The sequence below is a fragment of the Macaca mulatta genome, chromosome 7 (genome assembly GCF_049350105.2).
Source record: "Macaca mulatta isolate MMU2019108-1 chromosome 7, T2T-MMU8v2.0, whole genome shotgun sequence".
NCBI lineage: Eukaryota > Metazoa > Chordata > Mammalia > Primates > Cercopithecidae > Macaca > Macaca mulatta.
Window position 1 is genome coordinate 176739927 of NC_133412.1, and position 19604 is coordinate 176759530.

Here is a 19604-nt window from a genome sequence, read left to right on the forward strand (position 1 = left end):
TTTTAGTAGAGACGGGGTTCCACCATATTGGCCAGGCTGGTCTCAAATTCCTGACCTCAGGTGATCCGCCCACCTCAGCCCTCCCAAAGTGCTGGAATTACAGACTTGAGCCACCGCGACCGGCCTAAATAATAATAATTTTCAACAGAATACATTGGAATCTCATTATAAACGCCTGCTCTGGGCTACGATTTGCCTGTCAAGGAATTCACAAGTCATAAACTGGAGGGGTGGACCCGAGGTGATGCCCACTAGGAGCAAGGTGACAGAGAAGCACGAAGCACAGCGCTTTTCAAGCCTGGGAGCGCAGGGAGGCCTTCACCAGAAGGTGGGAACCCACCACGAAGCGCCTTCAGGAGGCCCCGGGATTCCAAACCAATTAAGGGCCTGCTCTTCCGAAAACGGGAGGCGACGCGCTGAGCTAAGCGCGCAGGCTGGGGTGCGGGCCGGCACCGAGGCGGCGCGGTCTCGCGACCGCCCTGGGCAGTGACTGGCTCGTTCCGCCAGCGGCCAATCCACCCCGAGTCCAAAACAGAAGACAGCCCTGGGATGAAAGACCCAAGCCTGGGTTTAGGGTGGAAAAACAACTATTGCTCGAGGCCCGGAGACGGGCGTCCCGGGAGGACGGGGAAGGGAGACGAGCGCCCACCGCGGAGAGAACGCGGTAGGGTTCCTCTCCCCGAAGGTGGCGGCCGCAATAACACGGCCTCGAGAGCGGTTTCGAGGACGATGGCTCCTGCGTCCCGGGAGTCGCTGCGACGCCGCGGCCTGGCCCACACCCGGCGGGGGAGGAGACCAACCGCCATGTTCCCCGCAAAGCCCAAAGCGACAAGGCACGGAGCCCGGCACACCGGCCCCGCCACCAGGGACACTCCGGCTCTCGCGAGACCCGAACACTGCGACGCGAAGACCTCTGGGAAAAGCGGGGGGAAGGGAGAGGAAGGAAGCGGGGCCGGGGCTGGAGGCGGGCCGAAGCCGCGAGTGGAGCCTCAGGAAGCAGAAGGGGCGCGGAAGGACGCGATTGACGTCGCAAGCGAGCCAATGACGAGCGAACTGTGGCAGACCTCCAGCCAATGGGCAGTGAGGCCTGACGCGGGGGGCGGACGCTGGGGCCGAGGGTAGCTTGAGCGCGGCGGCGGCGTTGTTCAGTCAGAGCGAGAACATTCCAGAGGTGAGTCCGGTGGTGGGGCGGCGGCCCCGCGCCCCCTGCCCGGTGCTCCCCGCCCCCTCGACCCCGCGGGCCGCTGGCTGGCGGGGAAGGCGCACCCCCCGACCCGCCCGCGGCTCACGGCGCCGTCTCTCCGCGCCAGGTCGCCAGGCTCCGGCGCTGACGGGTGTGGACCGCGGACGTCGCTGGGACAGCCCCTCCCCGCTGCTCGGCGGCGGCACCTGGCCCGGCCGCTCCTCGCTGCGCTTCGCCTCCGCCTCCTTGGACTCGGACTCGGGTTTAAATCGCGCCTCTCTTCATCCCAGTCCCGGGCGAGCAGCGTTGGGTTTATGTCTTTATTTGACGAAAACGGTGAGTCGCGGGCGCGGCGGACCAGGAGATGGCGGCCGCACAAGATGGCGGCGGCCGCCGCGTGACCCCGCCGCGGCGTGTGGCGCAGTTTGGGCGGACGGCGGGCGGGCGCGGGCTCGGGCACCGGCCGCCCCCTCCCCGCGCGCTCCCCGGCCTGGCGTCGCCCCCTCCCCGGCCTGGCGGGAGCGCGTCGCGCGTGCCCGCCGCTCGGGCTGAGTCAGGCTTCAGCTGCTGCATTTGTGAGTCATCGCGCGCTCCTGGCGGGGGCGGCCCGAGCCCCGGCACCCCTCGGCTGGGTGTCGCTTCCCGGCTGCGCACCCTCCGGGGCCCGCCGGCTCCCGGGGGACGCGCTGGGGATGGGGCCAGACGCTCGGGTCGCGCGCCGCCCTCCTTCGCGGAGGTGTCCGGCTCGCCAGCCCCCGCGGAAACGCCTCGGAGCGCCGTAGCCATGGGGACCGGGTCGAAGGTTAACCGAGTGTTTGAATAGCGAGGAAAAGGGAGGCCGGGCCGAGCCTCCCTTGCTTAATGGCACTTTTGGGCGAGCACTGCTTCTAAGGAAGTGCTGCTTTGAAGTAAGCCATGGTTGCCGAAGCAACAATTAGTGGTAGAGAATAGTTTCCTAGTTACCCCTTAAAAATGATGGCGAAGGGGGGTGTGCCTGAGAAGTTTCCTGATCCAGGCCGGGTGGGGGCGGAGAGGGTTCGGGTTCGTTCTTCAGCACTTCTAGGATGGCCGCAGAGGCAAACCTGCTGATTGCTGTCGGTCTGATGGAAACTCACGGCGGCTGAGGCAGCGCAGCTTCTGTTTTCTTATCAGGCATTTCCCTACCAGAGTCACAGCTTAGTCGAAATGGAGGCCTTTTATGTTCCCGCAGGTTGTACTGTGTGACGTGAGAATGACTGCTTGTGATCTCAGATGGTTTTTAAAGTGGAATTAAGCAGAAGCATTACTAGGATGTAAAAGGAGGTGTTTCCATCCAGCGATGATGTTAAACCTGGGGGGATTTTTGTGTGTTCTTTCCCTTTCTTTTTCAGAGCTGTTGCGCAGCCATTGGTACCTGTATTGGGGAAACATAGCATACAAGCAAGAAGCTTACAGCCTCAGTGGCGAAAATTTTTTCATGTCAGAGACCGAGAACTCTTGCAGTCGTTTATGTCATCCCTTCTTCTCCAGACAGAAGATACCAAAAAGTTGCAATCAAAGATCTCTTCATCTTATTGATAAAGCCACTAATAAGCCAAAATGTCTGTCAATGTCAACCGCAGCGTGTCAGACCAGTTCTATCGCTACAAGATGCCCCGTCTGATTGCCAAGGTAATAAACTACTCTTCAATTTAGTTGATAACTCTTTTTGTAGAATTTTGGAGTTTGCATCTGTCAGGGGAAACTGCACAATTAAAATTCTTATTTCCTTTAGGTCGAGGGCAAAGGAAATGGAATCAAGACAGTTATAGTCAACATGGTTGACGTTGCAAAGGCGCTTAATCGGCCTCCAACGTGTAAGTAAATCTTGGAAAAGTTCATAAAGGGCATATTATGGGATAGAGACCTCAAAGTAGTTGAGCTGCAAAACTTGTTCTAATTGTATGCTGGCTAATTAGCTTGCAAGTTAGTGAGGTACCGTGGTTTATTGGTTGCCATGAGTTCACAAAACTACCAGGGGAACACATTTAATTAAAGTGGATGGCCGGGTGCGGTGGTTCACACCTGTAACCCCCAGCACTTTGGAAGGCTGAGGCAGGCGAATCACGAGGTCAGGAGTTCTAGACCAACCTAGCCAACATAGTGAAACGCTGAATCTACTAATAATACAAAAATTAGCCAGGCATGGTGGCATGCCCTGTAGTCCCAGCTGCTCAGGAGGCTGAGGCAGGAGAATCACTTGAACCCAGGAGGCCGAGGTTGTGGGGAGCTGAGACCATGCTGTTGCACTCCAGCCTGGGTGACAGACTCCATCTCAAAAAAAAAAAATAAAGTGTGGGTATAAATGTGGGTGAATAACCAAAGATTTAGTTAACTAACGATCCAAATTCCTCTTTCATTCAAATAGATCCCACCAAATATTTTGGTTGTGAGCTGGGAGCACAGACCCAGTTTGATGTTAAGAATGACCGTTACATTGTCAATGGATCTCATGAGGCGAATAAGCTGCAAGACATGTTGGATGGATTCATTAAAAAATTTGTTCTCTGTCCTGAATGTGAGAATCCTGAAACAGATTTGGTAAGTGCTTTTGTGGTTGTCAAAAGAAAAAGCCATATGCCTTTTGTTACCGTTAAGTCACCTTCGTGAGAAGGCAGCAAATATAAGTCAAAGACAAAATCTCCAGTTTTGGAGATATTTCTGTTCTTTTTTTTTAAAGTAGGTCACTGTGAAAAAAGTTTCCTTTAGATGTGAAGCTGTCTGTAGTTTAAATGTCTTCTGATTAGATATTTTCATGTTTATGTTGTGGATAACATACTTGTTATTTTTTTGGCAGCATGTCAATCCAAAGAAGCAAACAATAGGTAATTCTTGTAAAGCCTGTGGCTATCGAGGCATGCTTGACACACATCATAAACTCTGCACATTCATTCTCAAAAACCCACCTGGTGAGTCTTCTGTGATGAACTCCTAAGATCCTAACATAAAGTAAACTAACTGTTGGGGACAAAATGGAAGGTTTTCTTGTAATAGGAATGTCAGGGAGACTGGGCATCGTGTCATGCTTGTATTCCCGGCATTTTGGGAGGCCAAGGTGGGCTTGAGGCCAGGAGTTCAGGACCAGCCTGGCCAACATAGTGAAACCTGTCTACTAAAAATACAAAATTAGCAGAGTGTGATGGTGTGCTCCTGTAATCCCAGCTACTCAGGTGGCTGAGGCATGAGCATCACTTGAACCTTGGAGGCAGAGGTTGCGCTGAGCTGAGATCTTGCCACTGCACTCCAGCCTGGGCAACAGTGACTGTCTCAAAAAAACAGTGTAAGGAACCTTTTAGTCTTTGCACTATATTTTACCGAATCTAAGCTATCTTTCAAAAGTGTATTGTGAATTACCATTAAAGGTGAAAAATCGGCTGCCAATTAAATTGTGCCATATCAAGGCAGATTATCTTAGGGTAGATGAAGTAATGACTAAAATTCTGATGGAAACCCAGCAAAGGATCTTTTTACTGACATTGTTTGGTAAAGAGGGCCTCCTTCATTAAACTTGAGCATTGCAAGCAACACTCTGTGGCAGATGATGGAAACTGTCTGACACAATTTGAGCTTGCTATAGCAAGAAAGTCTAACCTATTCCGGTGTTCTCTCTCCCATGAGACAAGCCGTTATATAGACTTAAACAGTGTTTCACCTGTCGGCTGAAGCTGGGGTGAGTTTATGACTGTTCATGAGGGATGACAGAGAGCAAGCCTTTCACTCCCTGGTGGAGGCATCATCACTTCATCTTAATGTTACCTAGCAGTTAAATACTCCTAATATTTTGTGTCACTCCATTCTTAGACATTCTTATCTATGAAATACATGATGAATTTGATCTGTGATGCTTCTTAGCATTGCGTGCGCTGTGTGGTTTTTCTGAGGGGATCCATAGGAAAGTTAAGGGCAGGGTTTTAGATGTTAATAATGGGCAGTGAGGTAATGTAAGTTATGGGGTTAAATTTTTATTTCCCTTTTGCTCTATAGAGAATAGTGACAGTGGTACAGGAAAGAAAGAAAAGGAAAAGAAAAATAGAAAGGGCAAAGACAAGGAAAATGGCTCCGTATCCAGCAGTGAGACACCACCACCACCACCACCACCAAATGAAATCAGTCCTCCTCCACATACAGTGGTAAGTGCAGGGTTGATGGCCTAGGGGGCACTAAAGTTGTGTGAAGTGTATGGCAGTTGGTTGAGGTGGGCGGAAGTGTGGAAACTAGCCTTCAGTGTGTAATACAGTAATGTTTTGGATTTCAAGTAGTAGTGGTGGTTTGAGTTAAGGTGAACCCAATTTTGGTGGGAGATGGACTTGATGCCATTAGCTTGACAAAATCTGAACCTTTTTGTTGTTGTTTTTAAGACTTTTGGTCAAGTAGCTGTTTTCGTAAACAGGAGGAAGAGGAGGATGACGACTGGGGAGAAGATACAACTGAGGAAGCTCAAAGGCGTCGAATGGATGAAATCAGTGACCATGCAAAAGTTCTGACACTCAGTGATGATTTGGAAAGAACAATTGAGGAGCGGGTCAATATCCTGTTTGATTTTGTTAAGGTAAAACATTTGCTTGGTCTGTAAATCGGCTTCAGCCCAGCCTTGTGCCTTTAGATATATGATACTTTAAGCAGTGTGATTAGGATTACTTTAATGCACAACTCTTATTAACTCTTGTTCATTCATTAAATATCTTTTGCACGTGGTTCTAGGCACTATATTTTTGCAACTGCCCAATTAGGAAAAATACGTCCATCAGAGCAGGGACTGACTGCTATGTTGAGCCTGGCAAAGTGTGCCTCCATTTCACTGAATTGTTTTCGTTTTATTTGCAGAAAAAGAAAGAAGAGGGTATTATTGATTCATCTGACAAAGAAATTGTTGCTGAAGCAGAAAGACTGGATGTAAAAGCCATGGGCCCTCTTGTTCTGACTGAAGTTCTTTTTAATGAGAAGATTAGAGAACAGATTAAGAAATACAGACGCCATTTCCTACGAGTAAGCAAATTGCTCTGAATTCATAAATGAGATTACAGCTGTGTGGCTTTTGAGATGGTCATTTTAACTATTTTTGCTTGTCCTGTCATGCTTGAAAGTAGGGAAATTGACCCACCTTACAAGCCTCTGAGCATCTGAAAGTGCCGTATCTAGGCCCTTACAAAGTAATAGGGATGTTTATGCATTGACCTTTTTGAACCACTATTGTATGGGCCATGCACTTGCAGACACTCTTATTTGGGTACTAGAGTTGTCAACTTAGAACATACGAAAAAGCTTAACGCCAAGGTATCTATTTGCAGTTTTGTCACAACAACAAAAAAGCTCAACGGTACCTTCTTCATGGTTTGGAGTGTGTGGTAGCAATGCATCAAGCTCAGCTTATCTCCAAGATTCCACATATCTTGAAGGAGATGTACGATGCAGACCTTTTAGAAGAAGAGGTCATCATCAGCTGGTCGGAAAAGGTGGGGAATACATAGGTGGGCTCTTCAGGTTCACAAGTTTTGGGGTGGTGTTTTTTTTTTGTTTGTTTGTTTGTTTTTGGAAATGAAGTCTCTGTTGCCCAGGCAGGAGTGCAATGGTATAATCTCGGCTCCCTGCAACCTCTGCCTCCCAGCTTCAAGTGATTCTCGTGCTTCAGCCTCCCGAGCAGCTGGGATTACAGGCACCTGCCATCACACCCAGCTAATTTTTGTATTTTTAGTAGACGGGGTTTTCCCATGTTGGTCAGGTTGGTCTCATACTCCTGACCTCAGGTGATCCGCTGTGCTGAGGTTACAGGCGTGAGCCACCGCGCCCGGCCATTCCCAAGTATTGTGACAGGGTTTTGAGATCAAGAAAAAATGTTTAATACCTAGCTAAAGTTCAGTCCCTGTGCTATGTAGGTTGTGATTCCCACCATGTCAGCTTTGTAGTCATAACAGACTGCTGAGACTAATGTGTTCACCGAGTACATTTATTCTGTTGAGGATTCAGACTTGTTAGGACCCAGTCCCCTCAGAGCTGGGAGCTCAGTAAGGGGGGTTATATAAATAATCAAAAGTTGTTAAAGGTCCTCAGTTAAGAGATTTGTACTCACATTTTTTTAGGCCTCTAAGAAATATGTCTCCAAAGAACTTGCCAAAGAGATTCGTGTCAAAGCAGAACCGTTTATAAAATGGTTGAAGGAAGCAGAGGAAGAATCTTCTGGTGGTGAAGAAGAAGATGAAGACGAGAACATTGAGGTAAACATTTCGGGAGGAGGGTATTGGATACAGTGCTGGTGATGGGTGTTTGAGATTTAAAAAGGTTTGTGAGGAGTGAAAAAATGGCAGTTTGGGGTAATTTCAAGTTTAGAATTTAAGATGCAATAAAATAGAGTCTCAATAATTTGGAAAATAATAGGGTGGTGGAAACTTCCTACTCCTACACATTATAGTCTATAAGAAACTTTAAAAATGCTCTTAGACTGGAGCCTATGTAAGAGAACTTGCAGTGTTTGCATAACAAAGCTGTTCAGTGAAGAAGAAATAGCTGCAGCTAGGCAATTTTCCTCCTCTGTGATCACAGTTTATATTGATCTGTTTTATAAACAGATTTATCAGCTTATGTTGAATAAAATCATTCTTATCAGGTGGTGTATTCGAAGACTGCCAGTGTACCGAAAGTGGAAACCGTGAAGTCGGACAACAAGGATGACGACATCGATATTGATGCCATTTAAAGGGATGGATGCAACCTAGCTTAACAGTATAATGCTGCAAATTTTCTCCATTATCAGCCAGAAGTGCAACATGTATGTGCAAAAGCTAAAATGGCTTAACATCATGCTACACTTTACACTAAAAATCTATTACTGTGAGTGGTCTGTAATTAAGCCCAATGAGACATCTAGGGAGTCCATACACATCAGTGAGCAGATGTAGTTTGCTTATTTATAGCATGTTTCTTTTTGAAAAACTGGTGGTGGACACATTTGGATCACATTTATACAGTTATAAAAATAAAAGATTTGATTTTGGTCATTCTTCAGATGTTTGGCTCCGAATGACTTAAGCTGAAGTAACTGGCTCCTTTTTTTTTTTTTTTAATGTTGTGCCATCATTTCACCTGATGAGCATTCTTGGAGCCTGCCAGATATTGTTAGGTTCTGGGGCTGCAAAGAGGTCTTCAATAGGATGTAAAGCAAACTTAATTGTTAACTTATTCAGCCCATTAAGAAATACAGTACTAAAGTTTTATCTCTGTAGTCCCTCAAATTGGCATCTGGTAATGTACATTGTGAGGTAGACTGATAATCAAATGACAGTACAACGTCTTACCAAGAATACGATCTGAGTGTCCTATAAATAATGTAAGAGCAGATTTTGAAACTTGGAGAGCTGTTTTCTCATTTCATGTACACTTACCCCAAATTGTAGTCTTTGAAGTTGTGTGCATTGCACGTTGGATGAGCCAGGGAAATTATTACATTAACAAGCATTTTGTGTGTACGTAGTAGTTACTTTGTACTGAGAGAACTTGCTTTGGGGTGCAATTAAACAAACTGATTTTATTTGGGAGAAACAGGGAAGGGTGCACTTACTAGCAACCTAAGCATGATTTTTAAGCTTTTGCCCTTAGGGTTTAAATTACAATTCCAAAATGTTAGACATACTGTGTCTTTTCAGTGTGGCTTTAATTTCTGCCCCCTGTGGTTCTTTAATACCTTTTACATTTGGACACATAGTTTATGCTTTTCAGATTTTGGTTGCTATCTTGCCAAAATAAGTGTTAACTGTGTTTCAAACTTGATTTTCTTTTTTTCTTTTTTTCCTTCCAGAATGTCTTATTTAAAAAGAAAACTAAAAGTATACTTCTAAGTCAGAGCCTCTATTTTGGTGTAAGACTTGGGATATTTTTTACTTCACATTGAATATAGCCAGGCACCCAAGAAGTCTGATGGCCACCTGAGTACAGGTGACAAGGACCTGAAAGAGCCCATGCAGGGCTTTAGATTTGGACACAAAAGAGTTGATAACTTCCTTGTGAATTCCTTGCCTAATCTAAACTCATTATGGGTTCTGTGTTTGAGTAATCATCTTCAAGGTTAAACCTGTAGGCAGTTGCCCCTTTTCACGAAGTGCACAGTGGGAATCGAGAATCGATGGGGTTAATTTTGGAGCAGTGGCTTATACCATTCACCTCTTTTTTTGTGACTTATTTCACAGGTAATGAGACCTTAATAACAAATAGGTGTAAAAAAATTTTCACATTGAAATGATACAAACATTTGATGTAATAAAACCTTGTTGGCTTGATATTTTAAGGAATTGAAACCTAGCAGTCTTAATGGAGAGACAAGAATTGGTCTCCAGCTGCCTTTGATAGATTCGGGTGCAGGTGGAGCAGGAGCCATATACCTGGAGGGATTGTGCTTTGTCACACCAAAGAGGATTTTTTTTTTCTTCAAACTCGTATGTTGCCTAGGTTTCAAATTCTTTGCCGCAAGGCTGATTTGCTTTCATTAACTGGAATTCTGTAGGAGATACTGGTTACCTAAGCTAAGTTGCACTCAGCATACTCAGAGTCAAGCTAACGAGGTTCTATTATAAAGCTTCTAATTTTAATCTGAGGGAAAACATGTTCAGGGCTTCTAGAACACTAAAAATTTTGGCTTAGACCAGTGTTCAGTCTGGTGCCAAACTTCCAGTGGAATTCAAATTCAATAATCTGAACTTTGTTCACAGGTTATCCTAATAGAGTAATTCTTCACTTTGCTCTATTGAACTGTCTTAAGGATTTGTTTAAACAGCTAAGTTACTTGATTAAAATAATGATAAAATTGTATTTTGTCTCTGCTTTAATATTAAAATTAAGTTTTCATTTTATAATTAGATGAAAGCATTGGAATCTGCCCTGTTTTGTAGCTGTTGCTTTGGATTTGTGTTGGATATATCCTGCAGTTACACTTGCCAGCCCCACTCACAAAAGTTGTTCGTTTCATTGGGTCACTGGCTGGCTTTATTTGCTAGTCTTGTCATCTGTGAACTGAGAATCTGCCTCAATTTTATTTCTTGAAATCTTGACAGGTACTTAATAGGGAACTCAGACTTCAAATACACAGCTGTGTAACTGTGAGTAATAGTATATCTCTAGTTAAGAATGAGGGAAGGGGGAGGATTGCTTTCTAAACAAGTACATTCTGAAGTTGACTTAAAAATTTTTGGTGTGGGTCCTAAAGTTTAGAGATGGGCAAGGAGGTCTTTAATCCTCTGCTTCCCACTTGAGAAGGGAGGAGTATCAGGATTGAGCCCCAGGCTGTTTGTTCCAGTTTACCAAGCACTGTGCCTTTGGCCTGGAGATGGCAGAAATGAAAGCTGGCCATCTGCAGAAAGCAGATAAGTGAATTCGAACCTTTTGCATTATGTTAGCTCAGTCAGTCTTCACCATGGTCCTGAGGCATAGGTACTGTTGTACCAAGGTCAGTTATCATTTCTGACAAGTCTGCAGACAATCCTTATCTAACCAAGTATTTTCCTAATTGCTACAGCTTGACTTGCCAGTATTCCAGAGTAACCAGAAACTGCAAAGTTGACCTTGTTCCTGCATTGTCTTTTTGGTGGTTCAAATTTCAGCCTCCCTGACTACTACAAAGCCAGAGCAGTCTCAGTACCAGAAACGGTGCTGCACTTTTGTCTACTCCCTAGCATGTGCTGTGTGACCCCAAGAGGACAGGGAGTCACTTGGCATTGTGCCTGGCCGGGCGCAGTGGCTCCCACCTGTAATTCCAGCACTTTGGGAGGCCAGGGCGGCCGGATCACCTGAGGTCAGGAGTTCCAGACCAGCCTGGCCAACATGGTAAAACCCCATCTGTACTAAAAATACAGAAATTAGCTGGGCGTGGTGGCAGGCACCTGTAATCCCAGCTACTTGAGAGGCTGAGGCAGGAGAATCACTTGAACCTGGGAGGCAGAGGTTGCAGTAAGCTGAGATCCCACCATTGCACTCCAGCCTAGGTGACGAGTGAGACTTCATCTCAAAAAACAAAAAATTTGAGAATGGCATTGTGTCTAAGGACCTTAAGAGACTAGGCCTGCTGGTGCAGCTGAGTGGGCTTCCCAGGAGGCAGCCTGCAGCCTGCCTTCCAGCGTGTCTAGTACTTGGTGAAGGGATCCTTCCACAGTACACCTGGATTGGTTGCAGTGGCATTGCATTACACGTGCTCTTAAGGAGGAAACAAGCCCAGAGTCCCACAGCAAATGCACATGGAGGTTGGGTCCCACCTACTGTCACAAGGCAATCCTTTGTCCTCTCTGTATGTGGCCCCCAAGTTTTTATTGCCCCATGGAGGACTTAGGGGTAGAGGTAAGGAAGAAATCTCTCATCTTTAGGGTGGTTGTACTAATCATCAACTAATCAGTGGAGAGAACAGTACAGCAGCTCCCTAGGTCCTTGGGTAACCTTGCAACAGACAGGGTTGGAGTCTTCTGAAGGGACCACTTGTGGCCTGAAAACCAAGTCCCAGAGCGGTGCGTGGCCGTCCACTCATTCATTCCACCACATCGTTGAGTACTCCATGTCGGGCCTTGGGCAGCTCACACTTGACTCCAAATCCCCACACCCCCTAGAGGAGCTCCCAGGCCAAGGGAGGCAAACAGCAGGGATAGAGCCTTACGGGGGAGAGGAGAGCACCACAGAAAGAGGCAGTGTTTGTGCTGGTTCTCAAAGGATGGGTAGGAGTTTGCCCAGGAGAGGAAAGTTGGGGAGCACACTCAGAAAGTGGAAGCTCCTCCATGGTGGATGGTGGGGCTGAGGCTGGCGGAAGCAGCAGGCTCTCTTGGTCATGCTTGCATTTGCATCCCTCTGTTGCCAGGGTGGTTAAGGTGCTGTAGGAGACAGGCAGGGAAGCGAGGGGCGGGGCAGGGAGCAGACTGGTCAGAAGAATGCACTTCAGCCTGGGAAGGTTGGGTCACCAACCAGCCTTGTCTACCTACCACAAGGGCACAGTGGCTAGAGTGGAGAGATTAACAGGTCCAGGCTCCTGTCCCACAGCCAGCAGAATCTGAGGTCCTAGGAGCAATGAAACCTCTCTTTCCTCTCTGAAGACTGGGATCACCTATTGGGGGCCTGCTTAAAAGGCCCTGGAGCTTCAGCAACAGTCCTCTGTGGTTACAAGTTTGGGGTCCTCAGATGTGACCACAGTCTGTCAAGTTTGTGTGTGTGTGTGTGTGTGAAACACTTGCTCAGTCGCCCAGGCTGGAGTGCAGTAGCAGGATCTCAGCTCACTGCAAGCTCCTGAGTTCAAACAATTTGTCTCCGCCTCTTGAGTAGCTGGGACTACAAGGCCCACGCCATCACACCCAGTTAATTTTTGTATTTTTAGTAGAAACGGGGTTTCACCGTGTTGGCCAGGCTGGTCTCAAACTCCTGACCTCAAGTGATCTGCCTTCCAAAGTGCTGGGATTACTAATCAAGTTCTTTTGATGGATGACGATACAAAGTCACGCAGCCAGCTTGGGGGAAGGGTACAGTTTTCCTAAGATTCACATAATGATAGAATCATTGGGAACCTCACTGCACGAGCCTGGCATTGCAAGGACTCAGAGACAGAAGCAGGTCTTTGGGTGATCATGATGTGTCTTGGGTGATCATGATGTGTCTTGGGTGATCATGATGTGTCTTTGGGTGATCATGATGTGTCAGTGTTGGCTCCTCAGTTTTAACAGATGCACCACTCTGGTGGGGAGGGAGTCTATGGAAACTGCCTTCCACCCAATTTTGCTGTGAGCCTAAAACCTCTTTTTAAAAACGGTCAATTACCTAAAAAAAATCGAGTCTTGGCCGGGCGCGGTGGCTCAAGCCTGTAATCCCAGCACTTTGGGAGGCCGAGACGGGCGGATCACGAGGTCAGGAGATCGAGACCATCCTGGCTAACACGGGTGAAACCCTGTCTCTACTAAAAAAAAAAAAATACAAAAAAAAAAAATCGAGTCTTTTTTTCATTTTTAGAAAAGGAGAGTAGAAAACACAATTATCTAAAAAGCAGGAAAATCTGAAAGATATATTAACAAGTTCACATATTTTTAAAAATCCAAATGAAAGCAAATGGAATAAATCTATCAGGTAAAGGACAAGTCATAAGCTTGGATTTTTAAGTCTAGCACTGTCTACAAGAGCATCATCTAAAATGTGACAAAAGATGTTGAAAGGATAAAAGGTATAGTAGACGTACACTAACCAAAAATGTAGCTCTTTGAATCTCAGAAAAAAATTTTTAATAAAGTGTGAAAGTTGTCAGAATCAAAATGGAGTCACTTGTGTTCAAGAAACAAAAAACAACCTGAACAAATAGAGTAGGGTTTGCAGTCTTTGGTGATAGTGCAGGGTCTCATGCTGGTATGCCCAATAACAAAATTATCACAAAAGATTGCAAAAACCACAGCCTTGCACAAAAGGCATCACCACCTTATACAAAAAAATACTTCAAGGACATCTACCCAACAACAACCTGTCCAGCTGTGGATTTGCATCACCCTTGTTACGGATCTTTGTAGCCACAGGTAGTAATCTCAATTATATGTAATCTTCAGTTATCCTTTAAAAACCATTCTCTCAGCCAGGCATGGTGGCTCACGCCTGTAATACCAGCACTTTGGGAGGCTGAGGTGGGTGGACCACCTGAGGTCAGGAGTTCAAGACCAGCCTGTCCAACATGGCGAAACCCCATCTCTACTAAAAATACAAAAAATTAGCCAGGTGTGGTGGTGCATACCTGTATCCCAGCTACTCGGAAGGCTGAGACAGGAGGATCGCTTGAACCTGGGAGGTGTAGGCTGCAGTGAGCCGAGATCGTGCTATTGCGTTCCAGCCTGGGTGACAGAGTAAGACTCCGTCTCAAAAAAAAAAAACATTCTCGCCCTTTACCTCCCTAAAGTACACACATAGCTCACAGTGACGTGTATTCCCATTACAATTCCTGAATACATATCTTTCAGAGAGCCTCTCTCTGTTATTTAATTGACATAAATGGGGTCAGAAATGGGACCTAAAGAAAGATCACTTATCAGAACAAATTATTCTTTTTAGCCAGTAGGCATATGAGCCCTCTGCACTGTAGGCTTCCATGGCTCAAATTTTTGGCCCTGGTGAGTGTTCTCTCAGGCCAGCCCTCCCTGGTTTTGGTGGAGGCTTTTTTTTTTTTTTTTTTTTTTTTTTTGGTAGAGACTTTGATATTCAAGATCCAGTTTGGTTATAAGACCACCTTAATAAAAAACCTTACATCCCTCCTGAGATGATAAAAGACTTTGGCTTTTCTGGTAAGTCCTTTCTGGTATAAAGACAGAGGTCTCTGGCTTGAGTATTCCGGTTTCTACCGAATGCACCTTCTGTCTGTGAGGCATGTCATTTCTGGCGAATTCACTTTTGGTCTCAGCGTGTAATTTAATATTTGGTTTGATCTGCATGCCTGGGTTAAAATTTTGTGAACACTCATCTCTTGGTGTCCTGTGATTTGGTTTCACTCATTTCCCTGGATTTTTTTCTAAAAATCTTCCACGTTTTCAATAGTGGGCTCAGGATGTCTAATTAAAAGCCACTAGGGCAGTTGCCACCATCTAAACCACCAATCCAAACTCCTGACATTCTCTGAAAGGGTAAAAAAGATATTCTGGCCGGGCACGGTGGCTCACACCTGTAATTCCAGCACTTTGGGAGGCCGAGGCGGGTGGAGACGGGCAGATCACCTGAGGTCGGGAGTTCGAGACCAGCCTGACTGATATGGAGAAACCCTGTCTCTACTAAAAGACACAAAATCAGCCAGGTTTGGTGGCGCATGCCTGTAATTCCAGCTACTCAGGAGGCTGAGGCAGGAGAATCGCTTGAACCCGGGAGATGGAGGTTGCAGTGAGCCGAGATTGTGCCATTACACTCCAGCTTGGGCAACAAGAGCAAAACTCCCATCTCAAAAAGAAAAAAAAAAAAAAAGAGAAATTCTTTGCTCTTGAGAGATTAACAAAAAGCAGAATGGGATTCTCAACCCTTATACTAGGCTTTCTGGGACTCCAGCCAGTTACATATGATAGCCCATTTTTGTGAACATTTTTTAAATGATGGGCAAATTATGTCAAGGAAAAATCAGAGTTCAAATGGTCATTACTTGAATTAAAAAACAAACAAAAAAAAACACCAAAACTCTGCAACTATAGAGTTAAAGTAGGCCGAGCGCAGTGACTCATGCCTGTAATCCCAGCACTTTGGGAGGTCAAGGTGGTTGGATCACTTGAGGTCAGGAATTTGAGACCAGCCTAACATAGTGAAACCCCATCTCTACAAAAAAATACAAAAATTACTTGGGCGTGATGGCACACACGTAATTCCGGCTACTTGGGAGGCTGAGGCATGAGAATCGCTTGAACCCTGGAGGTGGAGGCTGCAGGGAGCCGAGATTGCGCCGCTGCACTCCAGGCTGGGCAACAAAGCAAGACTCCGTATCAAAGAAAAAACAAAAACAACAACAACAACAAAAAACTACAGTTAATGTAAAGACTTCTAAGTTATCTCTGTCTCTCTCTTTTTTACTGGCTTTTCCTACTGGTATTGAGATAAAACTTACTGCTTATGGCATTCCAGCCAAGATTTTTTTTTTTTTTTTTTAAGTCTTAAAAGGCTTTCAAATTAATGGCTTATAAATGACAAAAGCCCGTGGTAACCAACAAACCTAGACACCTTTTGGAAACATAAATTTAAATTTGCTTGACTAATAATTGCTTAGGGTGATGGAACAGTTAATTGAAAGATTAACAGTCTAAAAGAAAAGAGACGGATAAATATAAAGGTTAGGCTTTCAGATTAAATGGGCCAGAATCTTCAGCTCAGAGCAATAATACAAAATATCATTATGGGCTGGAGCGCGGTGGCTCACACATGTAATCCCAGCACTTTGGGAGGCTGAGATGGGTGGATCACCTGAGGTCAGGAGTTTGAGACCAGCCTGGCCAACATGGTGAAACCCTGTCTCTATTTTAAAAAAAAAAAATACAAAAATTAACTGAGTGGGGTGGCATGTGCCTGTAATCCCAGCCACTCAGGAGGCTGAGGCAGGAGAATCGCTTGAACCCAGAAGGTGGAGGTTGCAATGAGCTGAGACTGCGCCCTTGCACTCTAGCCTGGGCAACAAGAGTGAAACTCCATCTCAAAAACAAAACAAAAAAACAAAAAACTTCATACTGTTATATGTTAAAATTTTTGCAAAGCCTGATACAGTGCCTTACGCCTGTAATACCAGCACTGTGGGAGGCCAAGGTGGGCAGATCACTAGAGCCCAGGAATTCAAGACCAGCCAGGGCAACATGGTGGAACCCCATCTTTACTAAAAATGCAAAAAATTAGCCAGATGTGGTGGCATGTGCCTGTAGTCCCAGTTACTCAGGAGACTGAGGAAGGAGGATTGCTTGAGCCTGGGAGGCGGAGGTTGCAGTAAGCTGAGATCGTGCCGCTGCATTCCAGCCTGGGTGACAGATTGAGACCCTGTCTCAAACAAAATAAAAAAATTTTTTTGCAGAATGGCTCATGCCTGTAATCCCAACACTTTGGGAGGCTGAGGTAGGAGGATCACTTAAGGCCAGGAGTTTGAGACCAGCCTGGGCAACAAAGCGATACCCTGTCTCTACAAAAAAACTGAAAAATTTAGCCAGGCACAGTGTCCTGCGCCTGTAGTCCCAGCTACTCAAGAGACTAAGGTAGGAGGATCCCTTGAACCCAAGAGTTTAAGGCTGCAGAAAGCTATGATCGTACCACTGCAGTCCAGCCTGGGTGACAGAGCAAGACCCTGTCTCAAAAAAAGAAAATTTACAGAAGTACAACTCCTAACAGAATAATGCTGGCCTGGTGTTTTGAAATGATAGCAAAAAAACTATGGAATAGACAAAATTGAACTCAATAATGGACTCTAGGTAGACTTAGCTGACAGCCGCTCCCTTTAAACCTCCCTTGTTGTTCACAGGTGGCTAGAAGGGTTTTGACACTGGCTTCTAGTCGCCAATCACTCTCCCGCAGTGTGGGACAAGACTGGCAACCAGGACAGGTCCATCCTGGTATCAAGGGACAATCAAAACCTAACCACAGGATGATTGACCAGTGATGCTTTCAGAGAAAGATCTTGATCAGAAGGGGGAAATGTGAAGGTTGTCAGAATGAGAATGGAGTCATTTGTGTTTTGTTTTTTGTTTTTGATTTATTTGTTTGTTTGTTTGTGTTTGAGACGGAGTCACGCTCTGTCACCCAGGCTGGAGTACAGTGGCGCGATCTCAGCTCACTGCAAGCTCTGCCTCCCAGGTTCATGCCATTCTCCTGCCTCAGCCTCCCGAGTAGCTGGGACTACAGGTGCCCACCGCAATGCCCAGCTAATTTTTTGTATTTTTAGTAGAGACGGGGTTTCACCATGTTAGCCAGGATGGTCTCGATCTCCTGACCTCGTGATCTGCCCGCCTTGGCCTCCCAAAGTGTTGGGATTACAGGCGTGAGCCACTGCGCCTAGCCTCATTTGTGTTTTAAAAGGCAAAAACCAAACCAAAAAAAAAAAACCCTGAGAAATAGAGCCAGGCAAGGCTATGAAGGGAACATTTTCATGCTTGTTTGTCCTGTCACGACTATCAACTAAAGGATCACAAAAGACTGCAAAAACCACAACCTGCACAAAGGCCATCACAACCTTCCACAAGTAAGACTTCTGCAAGGACATCTACCCAGCAACTGCCTGTCCAACCTTGGACCAGCATCGGCCTTGCTATTGACCTTCATGGCCAAGGCTAACAAAACGATTATGTAATCCTCCTCGCTTTTCCTTTAAAAGCTATTCTCTCCCTTTACCTCCCTAAAGTACACACATAGCTCACTATGACATGCATATTCCCATTGCAATGCCCTATTCGCAGATACCCTTTTCTTTGAGAGAGTCTGTCTGTTTATTTTGTTGACAAACCAAGAAAAGTCATTAGGAATAAAGAGGATCGGCACAATGTGATGAACAGTTCAACGCATCAGAAATAAAAGTTCTTTTTTTTTTTTTTTTTTTTGAGACGGAGTCTTGCTCTGTCACCCAGGCTGGAGTGAAGTGGCCGGATCTCAGCTCACTGCAAGCTCCGCCTCCCGGGTTTACGCCATTCTCCTGCCTCAGCCTCCCGAGTAGCTGGGACTACAGGCGCCCGCCACCGCGCCCGGCTAGTTTTTTGTATTTTTAGTAGAGACGGGGTTTCACCGTGTTAGCCAGGATGGTCTCGATCTCCTGACCTCGTGATCCGCCCGCCTCGGCCTCCCAAAGTGCTGGGATTACAGGCTTGAGCCACCGCGCCCGGCCAGAAATAAAAGTTCTGACCGGGCGCAGTGGCTCACACCTGTAATCCAATCACTTTGGGAGTCCAAGGCGGGTGGGTCACCTGAGGTCAGGAGTTCGAGACCAGCCTGGCCGACGTAGTGAAACCCCGCCTCTACTAAAAAATACAAAAATTAGCCGGGCGTGGAGGTGGGTGCCTGTAATCCCAGCTACTCAGGAGGCTGAGGCAGGAGAATTGCTTGAACCCGGGAAGTGGAGGTTGCAGTAAGCTGAGATCACACCACTGCACTCCAGCCAGGGCGACAGAGCAAGACTCTGTCTCAAAAAAAAAAAAAAAAAAAAGAAAAGAAAAGAAAGAACAGTTCTATCATTGAATGCACCTGATGAAATACTCTCAAAATATATAAAGCAAAAGTTTATGAAAGAGCCATAGTAAAATAACACTACACACCCACCAGAACAACTGAAATTTGAAACTTGACAACACCAAATATCGTGAGAAAGTGGGGCCACTGGAACTCTTACATACTGTGGGTTGGTATATAATATGGTACCAACACTTTAGGAAAAGTTCTAACAGTTTCTAACAAAAACTGAACATACACCTGGTTTCTAAACCCACAATTCCACTTCTAGAGAACTCCACACTTAATAGAAATGAAGCCAGGTGCGGTGTTTCACACCTGTAATCCCAGCACTTTGGGAGGCTGAGGGAGGCAGATCACGAGGTCAATAGATCCAGACCATCCTGGCCAACATGGCAAAACCTCGTCTCTACTAAAAATACAAAAATTAGCTGGGCGTGGTGGCGGGCGCCTGTCGTCCCAGCTACTCGAGAGGCTGAGACAGGTGAATCACTTGAACCCAGGAGGCGGAGCTTGCAGTGAGCCGAGATCGTGCCACTGCACTCCAGCCTGGCGAAAGAGCAAGACTTCGACTCAATAAATAAAAATGAAAGCAAATGTTCCTGAAAAGACTTACGAGAATGGCCATTGAAGTTTTTTTCATAATAATCCCAAACTGTAAACATCACAAGGACCTATTAACAGGAGAGTGGATAAACTGTACCATATACTAAAAATTGGATATTAACAATAAAAAGGAATGAATTACTAATGTGCACAA

General features: G+C 46.0%; 1 protein-coding gene, 1 long non-coding RNA gene and 1 other non-coding gene across 4 annotated transcripts; 2 read left to right on the plus strand and 1 right to left on the minus strand.

Annotated features, from left to right (window-relative positions):
* The first annotated feature begins 1101 nt into the window (after nucleotides 1–1101).
* On the plus strand, nucleotides 1102–9997 carry EIF5 (eukaryotic translation initiation factor 5). 2 transcript variants are annotated; one of them, XM_077941891.1, is made up of 12 exons: nucleotides 1102–1171; nucleotides 1311–1519; nucleotides 2554–2833; nucleotides 2937–3018; nucleotides 3570–3742; nucleotides 3999–4110; nucleotides 5186–5331; nucleotides 5592–5750; nucleotides 6026–6187; nucleotides 6490–6654; nucleotides 7279–7451; nucleotides 7703–9997. In XM_077941891.1, exons 3-12 carry the CDS (start codon nucleotides 2762–2764, stop codon nucleotides 7710–7712), a joined length of 1254 nt encoding a protein of 417 aa, XP_077798017.1. In that variant the 5' UTR covers nucleotides 1102–1171; nucleotides 1311–1519; nucleotides 2554–2761; the 3' UTR covers nucleotides 7713–9997. The 2 variants fall into 2 exon arrangements, with proteins under 2 accessions (XP_077798017.1, XP_028707744.1); XM_028851911.2 differs by having other exon boundaries at nucleotides 7279–7413; nucleotides 7803–9997.
* On the minus strand, nucleotides 1309–2554 carry EIF5-DT (EIF5 divergent transcript). Its single transcript, XR_013396599.1, has one exon. It is a non-coding gene; the product is annotated as an EIF5 divergent transcript (long non-coding RNA).
* Nucleotides 4721–4846, plus strand: LOC114680002 (small nucleolar RNA SNORA28). The gene has a single exon (XR_003732080.1). It is a non-coding gene; the product is annotated as a small nucleolar RNA SNORA28 (small nucleolar RNA).
* Nucleotides 9998–19604: the final 9607 nt, after the last annotated feature.

What these genes read in the sequence shown, in the direction of transcription:
- EIF5 (XM_028851911.2), top strand. Translation starts at nt 2,762, where the DNA reads ATGTCTGTCAATGTCAACCGCAGCGTGTCAGACCAGTTCTATCGCTAC. An exon ending in CATTCTCAAAAACCCACCTG is followed by an intron (nt 4,111 to 5,185) that starts GTGAGTCTTCTG and finishes TTTGCTCTATAG; the next exon opens with AGAATAGTGACAGTGGTACA. An exon ending in ATGAAGACGAGAACATTGAG is followed by an intron (nt 7,414 to 7,802) that starts GTAAACATTTCG and finishes CATTCTTATCAG; the next exon opens with GTGGTGTATTCGAAGACTGC.